We start from the raw sequence: 24,149 nt of genomic DNA, 5'->3' as shown, positions 1-24,149 counted from the left end.
TGAGCATAAATACTGGAAGCAATGGGAAACTCAACTATAACTTCTCATTTTTATATTGTTTTTTTCTGAAACAAGATGAAACATGTTAACTAGTAGTCAGTGCTGGTAGGTGGAGTTTATTCAACTTTGTACAGACTCAGGTCAACTGTTTTCCTTTTCTTGTAAATGTCCTTTGAGGCACAAAAACAAAAACTATGATGGCATGTGGCACATCTCTACAGAGGCTGATAACATCAAAACTCTAAGTCTCTTCTGTTCTGTTCTTTTCTGTCAGCAGTCTCGAGGTGGGTGGTTTTGGGCGGGTTTTGGTGCTGTTGTTCAGTTCCATCCTGGGACCAGTTTGACTTGGCTGGCTGCTTTATCTCCCACAGAGGGAGAGCGTTCTTCCTACAAGAGCGATCCAGAAGAATGTGAGGTCCAAGTCCCCAGTGGCCAGACTTACATAAACTCAGTGTTAAAGCGTAGATCTGGAGGCTGCAGTGGTGAATAACAACAAAATAGCCCTTATAAGAATGACATGTGAGAAATATGCTTGGCATTTGACATATTGGAGAGCAGCGGTGCACGGTTGTCAGGATACAAATTCTGAGCGTATATATCTGTGCTGGGAAGTGTTGCAAGAGGGTCTCCAGCATCTGTCTTCTGTTTATCACTCTTTTGCTTTTAGTTTCTCTCAGATTGTATGTCTGAGAGTGATTGAAGATGGAATTCAAATTTCAAAAGATCAGAGAAGAGTGTTAAGTGGATGGATTGTGAAAGCCGTGATCATTTGAAAGGAGGTGAAAGCTATCAAATTAATATCTGTAATTTTGTGTGTGCACTTGTGTACTTTTTATACATTTACATAGTAACAATTAACAAGGCAAGACAACAGTTACACTTCATGAATCATCAACATTATTATCCAGCGCTCAGCTCCAGGGATGTTACTGTAACACGGCGAATGAAGAGCTGTTTATAGGCACTTGGGAGAGAGGATTCACCAAAGATCCGCCCATCTTCACCGGTTAGCAGCTTAGGTAGCTGCTCAGAAAGTACCTGCCTCGTTTAGGTACTTTTCTGAGCCACTACTGAGCCGCTACTAACTAGTCGATGCTGATTGGATATGGTTGAGGCGGCATTTTCACGCATGAGTGATTCATTTGCAGACTGGTGCAAACTGGACACTGAGGGTTAACATCTCCTGCTCTGCTGACTCCATCTGGGAGAGATCGCAGCGGGAGGACTGGGCCCCTTGTGAGTGCTTTGGGACGGCGCTTGCTACTGTCGCTAAATATTGCGACAAAGGCACTAAGATGGCAACACTGCTTGCTGCGTCGGTCTGTGGCCACTTTCGAACTCCGTTTGTTAGACGCTACAGAAGTACCTGTATGGGAACAGAGGCCAAGGGGAACTAACTAGTGGGCGTAGCCAAAACACTCAGCTGCTTTCCAAAAAGTACTCAGTGGAAACACGCCTTATGTCAGACGCTAAAATAACTTGCATTGCGTGTTAGTTATCAAATCACCTGCGAAACAATTGGTGTAAAAGTTAAACCACAACAAGTTAAAACATGGCCTTAGCAGAGAATTGTGATAGATTTGCTTGCCCCATGTGAAAAATCCCCAGGTGATCTTTTTCTAACCCTTACCAAGTGTTTTTTGTGTCTAAACCGAACCATTCCTTTCTCACAGCATTGTAATAAAGATATTTTTTGTGAGCCCACCAGCAGTCACTGGGCTCCAGTGTGTATTTCCAATCTATTGGACCACCTGAACCATATATCAATGCTTCCATCCATGGGATGTTGGAAAAGGGAGCAGTCTCCCATTAAGCCTAATAGAGCCACTAGCATGGCGGTAGGCTTAGACTCACTGTTTTTAAATTGAAGACTAATTTTCTACGTACAGTTGCATTCCAAAATACATATAAAACATCTTGGATCTGAACTATTTTTCATAGCCAAGTATTCTTTTATCCAGACATGACAAGTTGCCTACAAAAGCTTTTGTTGAACACATTTTCTGACACACTACTACAACTCTCCAGGAATCCTACGAGAGAAAGAGGGAGAGAAGAAGAGCGAGGGAGACAGAGCAGCGTAGAGGTCCAAGACAGCGAGGGAACCACATCCAATTCTTAGAAACAGATGACATGATTCACTATGCATTCAGCAGCGTTCAAAGGCTTCTGCTGCGAGAGCCAAAGATTGTATCTCTCTCATAGTCTGCAGTAAAAAGCTCAAAAAATTTGCCAAGATTATTATTACTGTTGGCTGTTGTTGCTGTATTCAGACAACATTAGAAACGGAATCCTGATGTGCTGTCATTCCTAGTGTTTTACTCTAACTTTCACAGCCTCATATTTTTCCTGTGTGGTGCAGATTCAGACCACCGTACTCAAGCTTAAGATCTCAAGTGGGTTCATTTCAATATAGTCAGAAAAGAGGAACTTTGCCAAGGATGGATAGGGAGAGAAAGTGAGTGAGAGGGAATAAAGTAAAAGGTGTAATCAAGCAATAGAGAAGGGGCAGAAAAAAAATTGGGAGTAAAGACAGATGGAAAATGGCGAGAGGAAGAGAGTGAAGGGGGGTTGGAGGATGGTTGATGGTGGATGGGAGTAGCCGTATGAGAGTAATTATAATGACTGATGTTGTTTACTCCCATTTCCCCTCGCATCATTTATTCTGTGGAGGTGGAAAACCCACCCACTCTTTCTTTGAGTTACACACGAGTGCTGAGGAGTCGTGCCAAGCCATGTCATAATCTCTCCTCTTCCGCTAATACTGGAAGCATTTATCCTGCCCTTAGCTTCTCTCTTTCCACCCTCTGTCACTTATATTCTGCTTCCATCGGACTTGTCTCTTTTTCTTTACTTTCCGTCTCTCTTTCTCCCTACCCGCCTCCCTCCCAGCTCGCTCTTTCCGTTCTTTTGTTTTCATTACTGCTGTGTTGACACGGCCGTGTGTGACTGCTGTCGTTGGGCCGAGCACATGTAAGATGTTAGCATGATGTACGGCCGTTTACACTGAAGATGACAAACTGAGGTTGGATGCTGTCATCCTTTCTCCGTTTTGTTTAATGTAGACCTGGAGGCACGCACGCACACGCACACATACACACAGAGACACACACACACATACACACACAAACCAGATGAACACCCACCACCCACCTCTTTGTTTAAACTATGCTGTTTGTCTTTGCCAGAAAACATGCAACAATGTATGGAAACAGATGCGTCATCTTAAGACTCAAAGGGGGGGAGGAAGAGGGGAAAGAGAGAGACAGAAAGAAACCCACAACTAAATATTTTCATCTGTGTCTGGGAGTGTTGAGCGAGTACAAGATTCTGCAAAGCCAAACAAAACTGGAGCATATGATTTCACATGCCTCTAACACTTTGTACAAAGGAGGGTTTTAAACTGTAGGTCATAAAGGAAATAATGGTGGTACAAATTACTAAAAGTACAGTAAAGTTGAGGAGGGTCTTTCCTTGGTGATGATGGTAAACACTTTGGAATTTGCTAATGATCTGCCCATTCACAAAGAGGAGAGGAGAGATTTTTTTTCTTCCATCTGTGCTTATTGATTCTGGCACCATGACAGATGCCTAATGAGAAACAGGGCTGGAGGAGAGCTCCGAGGACCCCAGGAGGGGGCCCCAGTCTGAATCAACGCACAGACACATGCACAGTAAATATACATACAGATATGAGCACACACAGTCATGCCTGTGAATGCACAGAGATGAGCTTGTATAGTATTCACAGACACAGAGGGAATGTTAAATAAATGACGCTAATTCACAAACACTGAATTCCTTCAAGTTTTTTTTTTACAGATGTTAATGAGGATTCAAGATTCAGTACTTCATTGCTATATCAACTTGGTCAATGGGAAGTTTTGCTGAGGTCACTCTAAGACACACAGAGATAAAAACCAATCAAATAATTCATGTATAACATGAGAAAATAGATACAAATACAGCACATAAGATAACCATAAAAGAAGAGAACATTACTGTAGCATTCCTGCTCTTCTCACTAGAGGCAGCTGTGGGTCAACAGGTAGACACTTGCGTGAGTGGCTGTGTGGATGAATGGGGATCAAAGTGCTATAAAAATACTCAAAGGAATGACCATTTGCATATCAATTACTCACCGTGTGTTGCTTTGAATTCTTGAAGAAAATTTAGTTTTTCTTGCATGTCTTCACAGTGAATGACGAATCTGAAAACGTAGTAAATTCTTAATGAATTTAAGTAAATGGAGTTTCATAACAGCAAAACTAGTTCAAAACATCCATATTTACCACACTCAATCCAACTCTCATTTACCCAGTGGTAAGCTCCGTGCCTCCCAAACATACATAAATCTTACTATTTGCAACACATCGCCATTAACGTCTCAAGTTTGCTCAGGCGTGTCCAGACAAGTAGTGTAAAATGTCATCAGTAATTGATATGCAAATGGTTATTTTAAAGGTGAAGTATTCCTTTAATTATATATAGTTTACCCAAGACTCCACTTTGGACAAATAGAGAGAACACAGTTAAATTATTAATGTAAAGTAGGAAAAACTCACTCATTTTTTGACAGAGCTGCACCCAAACATAGTGTACAACACTGACACACACACACACACACGAGAGAGAAACATCTGAAACAGTTCAGATAAGCAGGAGTGCTGTGAGTTATTTTCTTTCATATTTCGATGTGGGTCATACATACTCAGGGTATGTGGTGTTTCTGCTTTGCCTCTGATGAACCAATGCAAACTTATAGGCCTGCAAACCAACCCTCTCTCTTTCTCTCCCACACACATGCACACTCAAACTTAAACAGAGACATGATTGGAGTGGAAGCTGTCTGAGAAGGATTTTAAAGCAGGAAGTGTGTAATTATCGTGGACAGAGGGGCAGATAGATGGATGTGTGTGTGTTTAACACTCCCACTAAATTTCCCTGCAATCTACTGGACTAATAGAAAGCAGGTGTGTGTGTTTCTGTGAATGTGATTGAATGAAGACACCCATATGTGTGTGTGTGATACAGTATGTCACGGTAGAAGCGGACACACAGCTCTGGTATAGGGTTGTTGAACTTGGACGATGAATGAGTGACAGGGACAAAGTTGTGTTGGGGGCCGACTCACTGCCATTTTCAGGTCAAGTGGAGTCAAATACATCCAGAAGTGATTTGTGCATTTGAAACATTATTTTGCTGTTATGTATGAGAGTAATACTTCATACAACAAAGAGAAAGATACCAAACACAAAATTAAATTTTGTATGGTACAATTTTGAATATGATTACTCATGTATTTGATTTTTGTGTATGAATATTACTAAGAAAAATTAGATGTTTGATGTTTGACTTAACAGCTGGAGTTTTATTGGCAATGATCTTTCTTACTGACTGATTGCAAATGTTGAGTGTCAGCTGGTTCTCTTCTTACTGGTTGATTACCAGAATGTAGCAGGCAGCTGTGTTATATGTAACCATCTGTAATCAGCGGGAGTACCAGATTAACCTGCGGAACACACACACACACACACACACACACACATACACACACACACACAAACACATTTGCAGTTTTAAAAAGTATAGCATCAATTTGTAATTTATTTCATATGCAAAATAAACATTAAAACTCCCTAAAAGTCTTCGTAATGTGCAGTAACTACAGTGTGTGTGTGTGTGTGTGTGTGTGTGTGTGTGTGTGTGTGCGTGCCGGTGTGAACTGGCTTATGCATGCAGTGCTGTTTCACATTGGTCACAGAACCTCTCTGCCTTTCTCAGCCAATCCTCAGCTTCCTCTCAAAGCAATAAAGAAGCATGCTTTAAAAATGCCTGGAATTGCCATAAAGTGTGTGTCCTTGTGACTACACACGTTTGTGCATGAAAGAGGAAGTAGGATGCAGTAAATATGTGTTGTGCATTATTGTAACGTCGTTTGGTCACATGTATTTTTCCCTCACCCGACCTATAAGTGATTCCCTTGTATGCGAAAGATGTAAAACAGGGTTATGTAAGGTAAGATGCGTTGCTCTAGGCAGGATTTTACACACATCTTCTGTGACTGCTCACACCAGACATTATAAAGCAGTAGAGCCAGGGTAGGTCTCTTGATTTCCTTTTAAGGCTCCTCTCTGTTGCATTTTTATTTCTACTTTCATGTGTTTTTGTGTGTTTCGTATTGGTTAAGCGTGAAAACCCAGTGAACTCTCTGGAAAGGGGTCTTTACAAACAAGTAAAATAAAACTACAGAAAAAATGTGTCAGAACACAACAAAAAAGCCAATAACAGAGGGAAGATATTAAAAATATTTTTTTAGATATTGCTTATTAAAAGACTGCTGTAAATAAGGAAAAAAAACTTTAATCCAAGCAAGCATTTTTACCTCGAGAAACTTTTTTTTCTCATATAACCTACATTTTAAAAATATTTTTCATTAAGCTGGAATTCAGTTGTTGGTGTGACCAAACCGTGAATGTTTTACATCCATCAAAAAGTTTTTTTTTTTTCAAAGAGCCAGTTAGATGACATTGTCTGTGAGGAAAAAAAACAAAATTTTTATTCCCACAACTCTGCCCACTTGGTATAACGGTTCAGTGTCAAACCTTTACTTATATTAACTGCTGTTAAATGAACCCGTAAAGGCACACTGGAGTGGGGAAAAAACACAGCACATACACAAAAGACCCCAAAAACAAAATCCATTTATGGGGACGAGCTGGCCCCTGTCTGGAGACACCTCTGACAGCTCTATCTTTATCCTCCTTTATTCTCTCTCCTCTCTTTTTCTCTTTCTCTCCTAACAGCCAGACATTCAGAGTTAAGACCAAACGGATCTGAAGATTTTTAACGGCACATTCCTCTACTTTAATTTGAAAGTCTCCTTCCTTCCCCCCTCCATTGCTTTAACTGTCCCCAGGCTGAGAGACAGCTATTTCATCCACAAAAAGACCGCAATTGACACGTAGACACACAAATGTACAAATGTTTTAAGGGGTGATACTGGTTCCAAGTGATGGAGAAGTGTTTTCCTGGAGAGGCAGCGAAGTGAAGTAATGATTTTATTGAGACTGTGCGACGTGTAGTTCAGTGCAGCAGCCCAAGAATGACCAGAAAATCGCGAGATAGCATTTATGATCCTCAATCAAATCTCTTATTATGTTCATACTTGAACAATTGTCTGACATTAACATAATATTGGAAAACTGTTTTCCGATTATTCACATCAGAATAAAAGACGTATACATTTTTAGGACCACTTTTTCTAGAAGTAGTGCACATTCATCATACATGAACCGATTATCCGATTTGGTTCGTGGGGAGGCTGGAGCCTATCCCAGCTGACATTGGGCAAGAGGCGGGGTACACCCTGGACAGGTTACCAGAATATCACAGGGTAGACATATAGAGACAGACAACCATTCATGCTCTCATTCACATCTACAGGCAATTTAGAATCATCAATCAAACCTAAGTTTCATGTCTTTGGACTATAAGGACCTGGAAAGAACCCTCGCTGACACAGGGAGAACACGTGAACTCCACACAGAAGGACTGCAAGCATTGGGGTGACCTGTAGCTCACCTGATAGAGCAAGAGGCTGAGTCTTTGCTGCAGCAACTGCAGGTTTGATTCTTCCCTGTGGCCAATTGCTGAATGTCATCCCCTGTCTCTCTCCTCCTTTCCTGTCCTATCTTCAGCTGTCCTATCAATTATGTCATAAATGCCCAAAAATATATAAAGAGGAAGAATAGGTGGAGGCCGAATTCAAACCTGCAAATCCAATCTTGCTATGAGGCAAAAGTGTTAACCACTTCACCATGGTGTAGCTCCTGAGTGCACTGTGCTAAATTTATTCTGTAGTCATTTTACTTTACTTAATATATTTGATAAAATGTATTAAATATAAATGCGTCCTTGATGTTGAGGCAGTTGTTTAAGTAACTTTAATATAAAAATGTTTGAGATGGAATCTACTTATTTTGATCACATTAAATATAATCTTTATGTGTATGTAATTCTAAATCAAGACAATTTTGAATGAATCCAACACAATATAATTACTGGTAGTCCGTTTTTAATTGACAGGCACTTCCTTTTAAGTTGTTATTAACTGAACTTGTAATGTAGTTAGATTTGATTAAAATTATTGCGTGCAATCTGTTGCCTCAATTTTATTGAGTATCTTTTTTGTGTGCACACAGTCAAGTTTAATTTACTTTGATGTTAATGTAGCTGGCTAACAACTTCCCTGTCAAAGCCCTGCTGCCCATAGCCTGGTAAGAACATCCTATCACGTGAGCTCAACATTTCTGTTTGCTCTCTGTGTTAGTCTGGCCTTTCCCCCATTCCCCCTCAGTTCAAGAAATTAAGATGTCAAGATGCCAATCAGAGACTGCACTATGCCAACTGGATTTGTCATAGCTTGTGTAATCCTAAAATGCTCAGTTTTATCTATTTATCAAAAGTAATAATTGGACTGTACCATTCTGAGGGGTGATCTTGGGAGCGCATGCGCAGAATCTCAGAGGGCCGCGCATGCGCATTGTGCAGGAAAAAAAAATTAATTATAAAATAAAAATAATAATAAAGAAATAAAGAAAGAAAAATAATAAAGGAAAAGAATGTAGTGGAGTAGAAGTATAAAGTTACATAAAATGTACATAAAAGTACCTCAAAATTGTACTTTAAGTCCAGTACTTGAGTAAATGTACATAGTTACTTTCCACCATTGCTACCTGCCTCTTCTAACTTATACATATCAGTTAAGAGTCCTCCTTCAGACACTGTATGAGGATTAAAGGGATAGTTTGTGCATTATTATACAAAACTTGGTACAATTATTGTCAATGCCCTCCTGAGGATAACCCTTTAAGGTTTTATTGATCGGCCCCTAGGTGGCACTGTGGTGGCAGTCTAATTTCAAATTTGGTACCGTGGCCACACTATAACACTTAAGGCAATGAAATTCATAGGGGTGGTATAGACTGGCCCCTGTAACGCACACACCCCGACGGCAGCATGCCCCGACATGCGTGTACTGCAAGGGCCCGTTCAGTACTGCTTGCAGTCCTAGTTGTTTTTATTTTTTGTTTTATTTTTATTGTAAAGCACTAAATTACAAACTAAAGTCATCTGCTATGCCGAAGCTAATGGCGTGCCTTATTTTCCATGATTATGTCATGATGATGTAGTATGCTTTCCCTTTTTTAATCTGAGCTGCACTGAGACACGTTTCTATCCCAACTTGTTTGATATAAAAACAAAGAAGATTTGTGAAAATGTGTGTGTATGAAGATGTTCATGCTCATGCGTGCATGTAAAAAAAGGAGGGAAAACTAGGTTTTGTGCACCAGTTGATGTGCATTGGGAAAAAACCCAATTTGAATGCAAGAATAAAAAGACAAAGCATGCAAACAGAGCTTAATGCTGCTTATCACCGAGGTCATATTTTCCTCTTGTGGTATCCAGCAAGAGAAACCGCACACATGCACACAGCAGTCCAGACCATCAACCAGAGCAGCATCAGTGTGTGGTGCACTGAGTCAGGCAGCAGGTCACGTAGGGCCACAGCAGCAGAGCCAGGTTGGTAATGGCTTTGGTCTGGAGCAGAACTGGTAATAGGATTGGTCTGGATCAGGACTGACAAATTTGTCAGCAGCTGTGCAGCTCCTGGTCTCAGTCCGCCCCGGGATAAGCTCCAGAGACTGATACCCAAGCTCTCCACCCGGCTCCATCCCTCTCTGGCCAAACCACAAGGTCAAGGAACAACTGTACTTCAAAAAATTTGTGATCGTGTGCTTGCCTTTCCCTCAAAAAAATCTATTTATGGCTGGGGTTTTTTCATTGGGGTTAGGGTTAGATTCGTAATTTTCAGATGATAAACTGGTAACGACTTCCAGCATCACAGTTTGGCCAAAAAGTGACATTCTGTGCTTTTATGTGGTCCTAAATGATCAAGCAGGATAAAACCAGGAGGAAGATGAAGCAACTCAAAATTCAAGATAAAATAAGAAGATAAATCATATTGTGTGGCTCATTAATTGACATGAGGAAGAGAATTAGGAAGTCATAGTAACTGGCATCTGAATTTATCAATAATATAACTTCTCCACAGCATTACTCATCAAATAAATACCAATACACTCTTGTGTTTTCATCTTTATTCAGTTGTATTTTATTGCCAATTTACCAGGCCCATATTCAGCTTATTTTCAAATCAAAAGCAGTGACTGGACATTGAAATAACAGCATGCTAGTACAGTTGCCCAGTTGGCTGTGATCAGGCCTCAGTTCCAAGCATGAAAGCACACATGCAAACACATATGTGCAAACACACACAGACATATGGACGAGTCGCTGCCCCACTGCGTGACAACCCGTCTCTTGGCTCTGTAATAATCACAGAGTAGCAGTACAGTAAAAACACACGTGGTTTACACTACATTTCTCCTAGCATTCATATGTGTGCCCATGCAAGCAAAGGCATAGCAACACACATGCACGGCCACAAGGACAAACATACACACGTACATAAACACATGCATATACACACACAAAAACATCAGTGTGTGGGTTTCCACTTTGGGCATCAAACCACACTCTCTCAAGTTTTTGCCGTGGTTTTTCTTTCCTTCTCTCAGGGACCTTGTTCCAAACCCATATGCTGATGTTTTTACAAGATTTAGACACACACACACGCACACACACACACACACACACACACACACCCTGTACATGGAGGAGAGCCCTGGTTGACCTACATGTTGGCCCAGGCAGGCAGCCAGGGTGGAGCTGATGGTGAACTTGGACCAGCGCCTTATGATTTTAACTGCTGCCTTCACTGGACATTTACTGATGGAGACACCAACATAAATATGTTACATGACGGTACTTTAATCCAAAGTCAGGAACAGTTTTATGGTTTTTAGTAAAAATGTGTATGATTAAAGTTAAGTGTGTGTTTATGTGTATGTGTGTGTCAAATTCAGGCCAGGGATCTCAGAGTTTTCATAAAGCCTTACATTTTTCAGGAGGAGCTCCTGAAAAGAGGTAAAGGGATCCCAATGAATCTTACATTAGACAAGAAAATGGCACTGTACACATTTTTGGATAAAACATGAGTACTTTCGGAATAAATAAGGATTAAAATCCTCCAATTGGGATCATTTACATTTAGACATAAATTCATTGTGGTAATATGAATAATAATGGTAGAGGATGATATGAATGGGCGTTTTATTTTCCATTGAACCCTGATTTAAAGTAGCCTGTATCTGTTTAAAAAAAAGTTCAATGGACTGTAGAAATGAATATTGGAAAATTAAGAGTGACTGCTTACAGTTTCAGGCAAAAGTGGTGAAAAATATTTTAAGGGAAAATTCTTTAAAACTTAAAAAAAAGATGTTGCACCTCACAGACGTTTGAATACACTGTTTCCATGTTCGATTTTGGAAAGCTGGCCACAAGCACCAAACTATGACAGGGGAAAATGCACACACCTGTACACACACGCACACACTCCCACATACAAATACATGCACACACATCTGCAGTCCCGGGCTTTCCTACCACAGAAATTCTGATGTCTAATGTTGAGCCACTAGACCACTTTAAACACATTCCCCATCTTAGACTGCACTGTCCGCTGTAACATTCATACAGTGCACACAAAGAGCACATGCCATGGCTTGAACATGCACATTGGGCTGTATTTAGGCACACATTAACAGCCACCACCACATTTGACCACACTCAGACACATGTACAAGAGACATAGAAACAAATTTTGTGTGTTTGTGTGTGTGTGTGTGTGTGTGTGTGTGTGTGTGTGATTGTGGGCATAATGTGCATTAGTGCCTGAAGGAGAAAGAGATTATATGCAAAGGTTTTTTGGAGTTGCACACACACACACACACACACACACACACACACACACACACACACACACCTAAATGCACAAACACACACACACACACACACACACACACACACACACACACACACGTGACATTACGTATGTTTAAACAACCGTTTCCTGGTGCACTGTGCTGGGCTACTTGGAATCTGGCTGGAGCCTCTGGGTGATTTGTCAGTTCGAGCCATGCAGGCCGGGAACCCCTCAAAGTTTGCTTTGGGTTCCAGAGGGACATGCTCGAGACCCCTGAATTCCTGCCCATGGTATGCACTCTGCTTCAACCTCTGGACCCTCACCCCTGAAACGAATGACACACACATATACTATTTTTTTGCCTTGAGGGCCCTGTCTCTTTGGAACGTTCTCTTCCAGTTTAGCTTTGTATTTTCTATTTGAACTCATTATGTGTATTTTTATAATGCCTTTTGTCTCTTTTACATCTCGTCTTAGTGTTGTTTTTCTTCTTTAAAGCAGCTTGCTTTAAATGTTGTCAACGCAATGTTTCTGTAATGTACACATAAACACTGTGGAAATCACTTTTTAAACAAAGCGCCCAATGTATTTAGGTGGAAGCTATGTGACTCGATTTCCCAGCAGGCACTGCCACGATGACGAGTAGGTGACGTGACTCTCAGCCAATAGTCTTCTTCCATACCCGGAACCCCGGGAGAAGAGGGACGTTCAGTTTGTTTACACCGCAGGACGAAAGCTTATCTTCTGAACATCTGAAGACATACACAATGGATGGATATAGCTGACTTATACTCTGTAGATATTTCAGATTGATGGCTGCACATCTTGTTTCCATGTAAGTCCACATATTTAGCTACAGTAGCTGACATTTATACGACTGCTGAGTCATTAACTTGCTAACAAGCTAACAACTGAAGTAACAAAATATATGAAAAACATTTCACTTGTCGTGTATCCACAGGGTCAAAACGTTAACTCGACACTATCTGACACAAAGCAGCTGTATATTAGGGTTCTTTTTTGTCTTTAAAATTAACTGAAGTAGTTTTGTATCATGTGTAACTGCAGCAGAGTAGATGCAATACTGGCATCCTGTGGTGTGGTGCAGAGGTTGCACCCTGGAGTAACATTTACTTTTAAAAAAACTAGGTTTTTCCACACAGAAAGTAAAAGCATTGAATTCGTATTTCTTTGTAGAATTTATATAGATGATTGAAATAATAATAATAATAATAATAAAATAAAAAATCTTTTTTTTCAGTGTAGCAAGGTAAGTGAGTGTGTGTGGGGAAACAGGGCAAGTAAAAAGGAGCAATTAGCTTTTTCTCACTAGTGTCTTTGTTTTTATGTGTTTTTATGTTTTCATATTATCGTCTTAGGTGTGCCTTTGGGGTGGTACATCTTGAGTCAGCGGGCTGGCTAAGCACCTGTTGCTTCAGATGATCTGAAGTTAGGTCAACTATCTGTTTGTCTTTTAGAGGAAAAAAAATCCTTTTAAGGTAAAGGTTAGGGCTGAGCAGGTGATTTGTCAATTGAAATAAATCTAATCAACAAAGATTGATAATCAATTAACTATTGAAAAAGGACTTAATCAAGCAAATGATGGCAGATAAGAGCGCTGTCTAACACATTGCTTAAAAATGTCCAATAGGTTGAGATCTAGCGACTAGCAAAGCTGTAGTATATGATTCACATAATTTCCATCAAACCTGTCAATGAGCCCTTGTGCCCTTTATTGATGCATCTGTACTGTACTGTTTATGTTTCTCCACTGGAGGAAATATAAAATAACAACCAATTTGATGAAAAAAACAGTTCCTTTTATGACCTTTATTGAGACAACCCTTACACTACTCCCAGTAAATCCAGGTGTTCTTAAATATAACATACTGAAGCACACAGAAGTAAATTTGTAGAAAGTGATGTTTAACTGATTTGATTATACTGAAATAATGTCAACAATCCCATAATTGGAACAGCAAACTCACCCATACCCAAAGTCCACAAGCTTAGTTTAACAAATCTTCAAAGATAATATTTGACCAGTCACATCTCGTTCCTGCTCCAGAATGTGTTCAGCCAACACCAGAGCTGCTGTCGAGTGTGTTTATGTTCATGTACATATTTTCTCGCCAGAATGACATGCATTGCGCCAACAAAGTTGTGTAAGTACAGTATATAAGCCTGTGTATTCATGTAACTGCCTGTGTGTGATAAAGATTATGGGTGACTGTCTATTACTTAGGTATTCAGCATGTTCTTTTCCACAGCTGCTTTACTAAAATCTGAGCTCCCAACACAAGTCAACAAGAGGTGTTTGTTCCTAATTTGGTTGAGCTTTTTTTCTCCCCGAAAATTAGTATTTATATATTCACATCAGCGAGCCATAGGGGCTTTCCAGCAGAGATGATGGCAAGACATTAAACAAATTGTGTGTAACGAGGTGATCATAAAGTACAACCCTGTGGTGTCTCACGCAGACCTGTCATTATGACAAAAAACAACAAACACACACTCACACACACACACACACACACACACACATATACACACACTATTCTCAGGCTATATACAGACACGAAACACATCCTCACACACACACTCTTGTGATCTGCCCCCCCACGTTTTTTTCTCCATTATCATAAAAGGTGAAGAATGTGCTGTTTATTTCTCAGTAGGCTATCGTGTGTGTTTGTGTGTGTGTGTGTGTTCATTGTTAGATTGTTGTCATAAAAGCTTCAAACCAGATTAGTACAATTTGCCTCAATTTATCTTCTACTTATTATTACTTCCAATTATAATTGTATTATCCACTTCTGCTCTAATAGAAGATGAAGGATGATGCCGGCCACATAAGCACATTATAAAGTTGAGACCAACAACTCCATTGGCAGGCTGATTTTATTGCCTGATGTTGGTTTGGCTGCATCTTTCTTTCATTTTAGTAATAACTTACGTTTTAGTTAATGCAGATTAAATGGCATTTCTTTTGGCTAAGAATTTGTTAACTGATAATCGTCACCAGTATGCTTAAAATGCATGTACTTAGTCATACCAGTAGGTTCAAACTAATGATTTACTGTGGAAACACATGCTCTTTTCCTCCTCTGCTTTTCATACATTACATTCAATGTGCATCAGTAACTTGGGTTCAACATGTTTGGCTGCAGAGTGAGCATACCCCTGCAACCCTCAGCAGCCTCCCCCATCCCATGCCATGCTGCTTTTTCATACGTCAGCGGGATAATTTGTCTAATATTTGCATGTTTTTGGACCATGGAGGAAACACAGAAAACAGTGGGCTCAAGGAACTTTTAAGTTCCTTGAAAAGTAGCCCCGGGACTTAAACTGGACCAGGAACTTGTTGGTCGAAACGCAGCTAAAGTCAAGATCATTTGTGGGTTTTTTGTGTTATCCTTGGGCTTGACCACAGTCTTGTTCTTTGTCTCACTCAGGATCTTGCTCACATCCTAAGTACATTCACCTGGACAAGCAGCAAAATGTCTCAGCCACAGCCACTGATCCAGCTCCAACAATCTACAGATCCACTGCCGAACGTCCAGGAGATGCAGTTCTGGCTGGACAAAGCAGTGGCTTGGGGCCAGGCAGACAGCGCAGACACTCAGAAAGACACCTGCCTGCACTTGAGCAGGCTGAAGGATTTCCTCCAGCAACTCCTCACACATATCAACAACATGGTGAGCAGATGTAGTGAACAGTTGAGCTTGTGGCTTCACATATTTTCTTTATTAACGTTGTCACAATCCAAGGGAAGCTCAGAGATTGTCACTGTTGACATTTGGACATACACTTCATTTCCCAGATGCCTCTTAAGTCTAATAAAACGGTCCGTTTCCACTAAAAGGCCTGTTTTACAGTCTTGACACACCTTACCTAATGAAATAAATTAGATTAGTTAATCAGTCAGGCCAAGCAGCCACCCGAAGTTAATTTAAACACCAGCACGTCCAGTGCACACACACACAAACATTCACACGCTCACTCTGTATCCGAGCCAGAGTATGAACAGTAAGTCCAGCGTTGGTAGGCTCTTGCTAACAGAGGCTGCTCTGTGCTGTGCAGAGGCTGTGTATGTCTGGCTGGCAGTGCTGCAGTGTTGAGTTAGTCAGGTAATAGCCGCATTGGGACCTCCAGCGCTAACCTAATGTATCCCCATATCAGGTCCAGCAAATTTGGGAAGGGGGCAGAGGACAGGAGGGGTGCAGGACTGTGAGATTTCAGTGTTACTGTAGCCTTGCCTTCTCCTTCCAGCTCTTTCCCCTTAGCACTTTCTGTCTTCTATGATCTTTATAACCAAATTTCTCTCACATTTCTCCCTCACATAATATACTCTTTTTCTCACATAACAAGTCTGTTTCTTTCTCTTGTTGCAGTCATGGTGCTCTTGCAGGTTTTCATTTGTGATTGTCCTTTGTCCATATGTTTTACTGTAACACTCTGGTGATGGTTAGAATCCGCCTTACTTTCTACTTCCTCTCCACTTCGGCAACTAGCCATATATTTTTGTAGATCAAGCATTGGCTATTATTATTATATCTGTCTGTCTCCTTCTCTGTTAGCATTATTCTGGGTATGCGTCATACAGAGGTGTCAGCATGTGTAGAATGATGGAGCGGATACAAAGAAAGAAAAAAAAGAATGGTATAGCTTAATTGGGTTGAAATCCTTTTTACTGGCAGTGGACTCATAAAAGACCAGCTGAAGATAGCCTGCTTCTTGGCAGCATTTTGCATCCTTTGATGACTTAACAACTTTCCTGTGGCTTATGCCCTAAGATGGGAAATACTCCTAGTTATTATTAATTTACAGGCTTACATTTGGTTAGAAAAGTGGAGTAAGTTTCCTATCTTAATATAGCACTTGTAGTTTGATGTCTTTGGGAAATATGCTCATTTGCTTTCTTGCTGAGTGTTGGATCAATACCACCCTCCTATCGGAGTTCTGTTTGAGCTGCAGCCAGCAGCCGCTCAGCTTAGCCGTGCAGTACAGACTTAAAAAAGAGGGAAACTGGAAGGACACTCAGAGAGCGCACACTTCCTCCATGTCATGGCCTATCTCACAATGCTAACGTTCCACCTTTCACCTGAATTTTCGGGAATTACTCTGTCACCACATGAATTAAACATAAATGTGTTATCTTGCAATGTAAACAAAATTTAAAAATAATTTGTGTGTCCGACCTTCGCTGTGATTCAGAACCACTCCAAACCAATGCTTCACCTTTCCATCAAGTTTAATTAAAAAACAGTATTTCCATCATCTACTGACAGACCAACCACACCAAAAACGTAACCTCCTTTGCAGAGGTAACAACTAGCCCAGTTCTGTCCACAGTTAACAAATTTCATCCATGAACTAGTCCTTAAACGAGTGCTTACCTGTGTCCATGCAGGGTTGCAAAGGTGTGGAAAATTTTCTGTAAAGTTCCAGAAACATTTCATGGGAAGTTAAGCTGGGGAATTTTGGAAATATTCCAAATTGGAAACTTTCCATGGGAATTATGGAAATTTATGTGAATTAACTGGAAATTGGGGGTAATTCAAAACAACTGTGTCATATATAAATATAAACATTTTGTTTTGTCATAAGCACACATGCATGCAAAATAATACAATTTTAAAAAATGACATAACAGATTTATTTGTAAGTAGTACTTTATCAAGTTTTAATTATTTTATTGAACAATCACTTCTTTCATTGAGCAACAAAAACATGAATGTTGAGTTAAATTTTACTCATCCCCCTGACCCCACCCATTCAAAAATTAAGTAAAATTACTTCATTTCAAAAAACTTTGAAAATTCCTGGAATTTTGCAACCCTATGTCCATGTGCATTTGCAATATTGTTGTACACTTACAATTTATAGTCACCATACAAGTCCCCTAATTGTTTTTCCATTGTTGCCACACCACTGCTGCAGTTTCACACCACTCCTCAAAGGAACTGATCGGAAACTCCTGTTGCCCAAATGAAGATGGATGCAGGCTGTGGGGAAATCGACATTACAGTCGAGTGTATATTTATGTCCTCACCATAGTAACTTTGCTTCCTAATGTTAGGGCTACTCTGATTGTGGTTCTCTGATGTCAGGAACAGAAGTGTTTCCTCACCATTCGCTTCATCTTCGTCTATAAACTTGTCCCATTTGCTTCCCTGGCTCGAACATAATCAGTCACTTCTGTCTGAGATGTCTGTCCCTAATCAAGACAAGATACATTGTCTCAAAGCCCATTTATAATTAAGGACAATGTTGACAAGGCTGTGATGATAATTTGGCCCCGATAGTCAGTGATAATTACTTTCTGTTGCGGTTGTTCATTCTTATGGGCATTCCTGCAGTCACAACGCATTAGTAAAGTTCATTATTGTAAATGAACATTCCTTTTTAGTTGCATCACCAACACACAAATGCACATGTATACTCGCACACAACGTTGGCCGCGTGTTGTTCGATTGATAGGAGGGCTGAGTATGAGAGGGCTGTGCTCAAGACAGCATTGGAGGTTTTGTGGGGGCATTTAGAGAAACCCTACATGGTCTATTACCACTCTGCTTCCCATTAATGGTGATCTCACCCACTTGAGGAAATCAAGTTAATCTCTTTGTCCGTCTGATGCTTTCTGAACATATAGTTACCTTAAAGTCTTTCTTTTATCCAATGCTACATTTAGACTTCTCTATGTTTGCTCAGTGCTCTCTGATTATATCTGATGAAAGGTGCATGAAGCAAGACTGATGCATATTGGCATTGCGGCAGCCTTTTTTCCATCTTTATTTGCTCTATGAAATTCTTAAAACTGTTTCTTCTTCCTTTTCCCCTGTTCTATTTTCCTCTTAACTCAATAATACCCCAGCAGTACTGATAATGCTATTACATTTTGGCTATAAAATCCCAAAAGTGTAGACAACTTGCTGTTAACATCAATATTTTTTTCCATAGGACAAAAAAGACTTTGTCTTTTGTCCTTTTGCGGACCTACTAATGAGCACAAACACTAATGAACTAAACAGATATGAGCAGTAGACCAGTAACCCCTGTGTTAGGTGAGATAAAATTACTGTTTTTATCTAGTCTGGTGGCTTTTAATAGAGCATAGATCAGGGCTTCAGTTCCCCTTGGTAGGGGCTGTCTGATGGCAAGGTAGGTAATAAATTAAATACTGACTGTGAATAAGTACATCATACAACCTCACTTCAAAAATACAAAGTATTCCTTTAATAGTGGTGATAAAAAAGAGAGGTGCATGTTTGCTTGATTGACAGGAGTGTCAATGATTCTAATAGAAGGATGTGCCCATGGGTAAGATATGGGACAAGAAGAGGAAAATGTTTTGAGGCCCACAAGAAAACCTATGAGCGTTATTATAATCAGTGTCTATGTTTTTCCCACATTCTAGGATCACATGAGATCCTGATCAGCCAACACCATAAACTCCGCTGTGTGTACATGGCAGTGAAATAAGCCAAACCATCTTTGGTTGAGCTTCAGCACACTGCTTCAATTACAGTCAGCTTATGTCAGATTTCTTTGTGTGGGCTTCTCTTGCATCAAAGCTGTTCTCTATAGCTTAATTAGCTGAGAGGTGAAATGTATGATATGGTCTTTAAATACGTTATGAATACTAACTAATACTGTAAATTCACATAAACATGATTCATGCACACATGTGCAGACATGCTTGTAAATTTAAGTAATACGTTACCTCTTTGATGTGCTTTCTTTACTGTAGGTCCCAGTGCAGTCATAATATTGTAAAAAAAAAAAAAAAAAAAAAAAGAATGTGTGAAGTGTCCAGAAACCTCCAAGATATATTAAACCCAAGTTGTAAGATGGAACAAAAAAAAGTTGTACACCTGTGTCTTTACAGAGTTATCCTGAATCAAATATTAGTTTGAAATGTTTGAATGTTATCTGGGAAAATAGAATATTTTCAAAACTTTCAAAAAAATGAGGTAAATTCCTAAATACAGTGTTTACCCTAGCTTGAAAACTTCTGGATGTTTTAACTGGCTGTGAGGTGAAACAAATCACATGGTCTGTTGTTGAAATCTGGTGGATAAACACACACACACACACACACACACACACACACATACACACTATTAAACTGTTACAGGTATAGCACCCTCGACCAGAGCCCTGTTCTGCACTGTGTATCTCTCACGATTTTTTTGTTTTAACTGTGACCAGACCAGAATACAGGAAACAAAGGTGATGCACCAGTATCATACTGTGCACCTGTGCAATGTTTGATGTTGTGGCTCAAGGTGGATAGCTTAGAAGGATAAAACAAAAGCATATGGAACGGGGGATGAGGTGCAAACACTTATAATACAATGAAACAACGCAGAAGATTTGTTTTTTTGGATTTATTTCACCTTTGTCATGTATGAGTCTGATTATTTGCACATTATTAGCCCAAGCTAGGTGCTCAAAGATGTAAGATTATTATAAATTAAACATACAGACAATTGAACCCACTTTCTCCTGCCTGTGGCTGTCTCCGTTCTGTCCCTAAGGGCTCCACAACAGAGACCATGAAGAAGCTGCCCCTCCTAGGGCAGTTTATTGGCCGACTCTGCTGGAACCCATATGTCACTGCTGATGGTGAGTGCACCTTTGGAGAGCTCCATCTGTATTGGGGAATAGTGGATGGATCAGGTCCAGGCTAATGTTAGTCTCTTTACAAGCATGAGTCATTTTGATGCTTGTAATCTCTGTAAGGGGTGTCCTATTAAACCAGAAATCAACACATCCGTGGTGTCTTGTTGTCTGCAGCTACAGGCAGAGGGCTGTTGTTCCAGTGTCTGTGGGGACTGTACTCGGAGCATCCAGGCGATGCTGTGGAAAGAAAAGCCAACCAGTGGATACGGGTATGGACTAGACTTACTCAATCTCTGTTAATAGGGAATTTAGGCATAAGTGAATTGGGTCGAATGAGAATATTTATTTATTTTTTAAAGATATAAATAAGGGACAAGGTTTAAGAAAAGTTATCTGTGATTTGTTTTTATATGGCAATCTCTTTATCTTTGCGTGTACAATGAACTGCTTTTAAAATATTTTTTTTTTATCCCAGAAATGTATTGATATTCAAGATCAGGGAGGAACAAGGTAGAAATACGCTGGACTGAACTGAATATTTCACTATTTAGAAATCTTTTGGTCTGGTAGCTGGCAGCAAATCGTTACCATTTCGGCTCAGCGTGAGAGGCTGTTTTGCATTTTGTTCTCTCCTCGCCATCGATCTCTGGTTTTCACACACACACACACACACACACACACACACACACACACACACACTGCAAAGTAAAGAGAAAGGTGCGGTGACAACTTGTTGCTACCAATATTAGCTGCTCTGTTTCAATCATGTTAGGGTGAAAAACGTACATGCAGTTATAGCAATGATTTTTCTAAGAAACAACAACAACAAAAAAAACTCAAATAAGAATAAAAAGAATAAAAAAAGTATGTTGCTTGCATTGTAAACCAAAGTGAAAAATAATTTAATTATACACCCTGTGATTTGGATCCATTCCATTTTCATTCAGTCATTGGTCATATGGATCCACCTAGTGGGGATACCCAGATATTAAAGGCATAATCATAACTGAGGGAAGCTGGAAAAGGTAAAGACAAAAACTACTGATAAGATACGGTTCAGCCCATTCATAACATTTTAGTTGTTACTGTATATTGTCCTCCTGTCAGCCATCATATGATCATCTGTTTGCTCTCTATGTTCTAATTACTTCTGGAAAGACTGGACATACAGATTGATTATCATCCCTTTAACAAATACCCCAACAAACCAAAAAGAATCCATCTTTGACTGCTTTTGGGCTGCTGAAGAGATTTTCTGTCTAATTTACTTTTAATAGGAGTTCTCTCGCCAGCCCTCTGTATCTCCTCTCCAAAGGGACATGGATGATGAATGATACAGATTGGGTCTCTGTTAGTCTAAGCATTTTGTGCCCAAAACTGTAAAACATATTTTCAAAGCAAATTAAAATTGACTGTTTCACTGCCTCTTGTCACCAGAGAAGGATCAGCCTTGATATTATGGTTAGTTGATCTTGCTCACTGTGTTTTCATGGCGCGCACACACACAAAAAGCAGGCAAAGAGAACAGAGGGAAGAAAAGATTCTGCAGTTTTCAACTTTGAGAGGGTTCACACAGATGGTTTATGATAAACAAAGTGGAACCTTCACATTTTTGCCAGATTAACTGTGTGTTTGTATTCTTTTGATTAATTTCTCATCTAATAAAACATCTTGCTAATTAAAACAGTGCCTTGAAAGTAAACCTTGAATTTGCCAGATGGTCTTTGACCCTACGAGGGGAAGCGGAGTGCATATGTGCATGGTTTTGTTTGTGTCTACAGTGTCTGTTTTTATATGGGCATATGTCTGTATATATGCATGTGAAGTGCATGTGTGTAAGTACGTATGGTGTATAGGTTTACATTTTTAATTAAATGCATACATTAAAATATTTCTTTAAGCCATGAAGATGTTTAGGAAAAAGGGATATTTCATGGCTTTTATGTTTCTCTACCATCAATACCTTTGTGAATCACTTTATCTCTGCTAAAGCTATTTTTACCGTACTACTTTTTGCTGGACGGAGAAGATCATGATAGGAGGGAAGAATTTCTTAGAATATGGCAGCAACAGTTAAGGCTAAGTGAGATGGTAAACTTTGCTAAGATTACAAACAGTCTACATGACTTCTCAAATGGTAGTAGAACCATAATTACTGTGAAATAACTGAAATAAAACTCCTTAAATGTCTCTCCTTTCTGCTGACCCTTCAGCTGTATACAAGCCAAATCAGGCGCTGTGATGAAATCACCAATCCTCTATTCATTTGAATGGGGGTAGTGCATTTTGGCTGCACTGGTGAGGACTACAGGGGATACTGAATCAACTTTTGGAGACACAACCCAGCGTCACGCTGCAGTGGCCAATTACATAACTGGTAATCTGATTGGACACAACTCAACAACATTATGTTTAATTTTGTTGTTATTCATTTTGGTGCAACAGTTCCAAACCCCTGTTTTGGAAGTACTCCGTCCTGGTTAGTTTATGAAAGTAAATGTGTTTCTTTAATCTGTTGATGCGGGCAGACAATCACTCATGGCATAATAGCAGCTTGGACACTTGCAAGCACCATGGGGAACACAATGCAGACACAAATCGGTGACACACCTACATCCCACACAACCTTGCACTAATCGCTGCAACACCTGATTTGCTGTGAGTGCATTCCTCAAACAACGATTGCATTCATCCTTGATTAGGTTACATCAGCTCTAAACTGTATTTTAACATTGTATAGAAGTGCATTGGAGCTTAATGCTTGTGTTACAGCACTGATGGTCAAATTCAAATACTAAAACTGTGTGAAGGACACTACCGGAGGGAAGTGTCCAAAGTGCACAAGTACATTAAACTCGTATCCATTTCTGCATCTCCTCCTCATTCTCTTTCCCTTCTTCTCCAAAGATGCTTCCACTCCCCACAAATGACAGGAATGGTGGGAAGGACAAAAAAACCTATTCACCGCAGCTCATCCCGTCTGGGGGAGCAATACAGATGTATGGTTTTAGGCCAGAGATGGTCTGTCTCTGTCTCTCCTTGTGTCTGTGTTGTGTTGGACTGCCTGTCCCGGAATGCAGAATGCAGCCTGTTTTCTGTTAGCCCTGTCTGATCTTGCTCCCCAACATTGTTTTCTTGCTGCCTCCATAATAGACTGGGGGTCTGGTGCTAAGTGGCACCTAAATACCCTGTTTGTGTAAGTTTTTGCATGTGTTCTCATATGTAGTATTCGTGTAAAAACATGTGTTGTCCTGCTACTGTATATACTATTAGAAGCCACATGTATTTTTCTCTTTAAAGAGTGGTAATGTGCTGAGTATTCTGCCTTTTCGCCCCAAATGTCTATCTTCACCCCTCCCTGTCTGCCTCTCCTCTCCACATCTGAGTGTTCTCACTGGGTTTGATGAATGCTGGGTACAGCCACATCGCTGCAAGCTATGTCAGATAGTCATTAGCTCAATCGGTCTGTTTCTCTACATCCTGTACTAGCAGGGGGACCACACAGTGCTGCAGCAACATGGCATGATCTCTGAGGAGATGACAGATGAGTAAAGCATTGAGAGTGTAATATTAGAGGGATGGATGGTTTGATAGTTTAATCTCTGATGTGTATCTACTGACTCAAACAGGG

The 24,149-nt window shown here is 40.1% G+C and overlaps 1 protein-coding gene and 1 long non-coding RNA gene across 2 annotated transcripts in view; one reads left to right on the top strand and one right to left on the bottom strand.

The window, feature by feature from the left end:
• Positions 1 to 95: 95 nt before the first annotated feature.
• LOC131974145 (uncharacterized) lies at positions 96 to 4,831 on the bottom strand. The gene is made up of 3 exons (XR_009394629.1): positions 4,712 to 4,831; positions 4,143 to 4,210; positions 96 to 474 (listed from the first exon to the last, which is right to left on the bottom strand). It is a non-coding gene; the product is annotated as an uncharacterized LOC131974145 (long non-coding RNA).
• Positions 4,832 to 12,566: 7,735 nt separating this feature from the next.
• The window catches only part of fancc (FA complementation group C), a 90,145-nt gene continuing 78,562 nt past the window's right edge, over positions 12,567 to 24,149 (top strand). Inside the window, exons 1-4 of the mRNA XM_059336502.1 lie at positions 12,567 to 12,725; positions 15,346 to 15,588; positions 20,434 to 20,521; positions 20,693 to 20,787. Of these exons, the coding sequence (XP_059192485.1) occupies positions 15,391 to 15,588; positions 20,434 to 20,521; positions 20,693 to 20,787 (381 nt within the window). The 5' untranslated portion in view covers positions 12,567 to 12,725; positions 15,346 to 15,390. The remainder of the gene's footprint in view (positions 12,726 to 15,345; positions 15,589 to 20,433; positions 20,522 to 20,692; positions 20,788 to 24,149) is intronic.

Source organism: Centropristis striata, chromosome 7 (genome assembly GCF_030273125.1).
Source record: "Centropristis striata isolate RG_2023a ecotype Rhode Island chromosome 7, C.striata_1.0, whole genome shotgun sequence".
In the NCBI taxonomy this organism is placed as follows: Eukaryota; Metazoa; Chordata; class Actinopteri; order Perciformes; family Serranidae; genus Centropristis; species Centropristis striata.
Note: the sequence above shows the minus strand (reverse complement) of the source record. Positions and strands in the feature narration are given on the sequence as shown.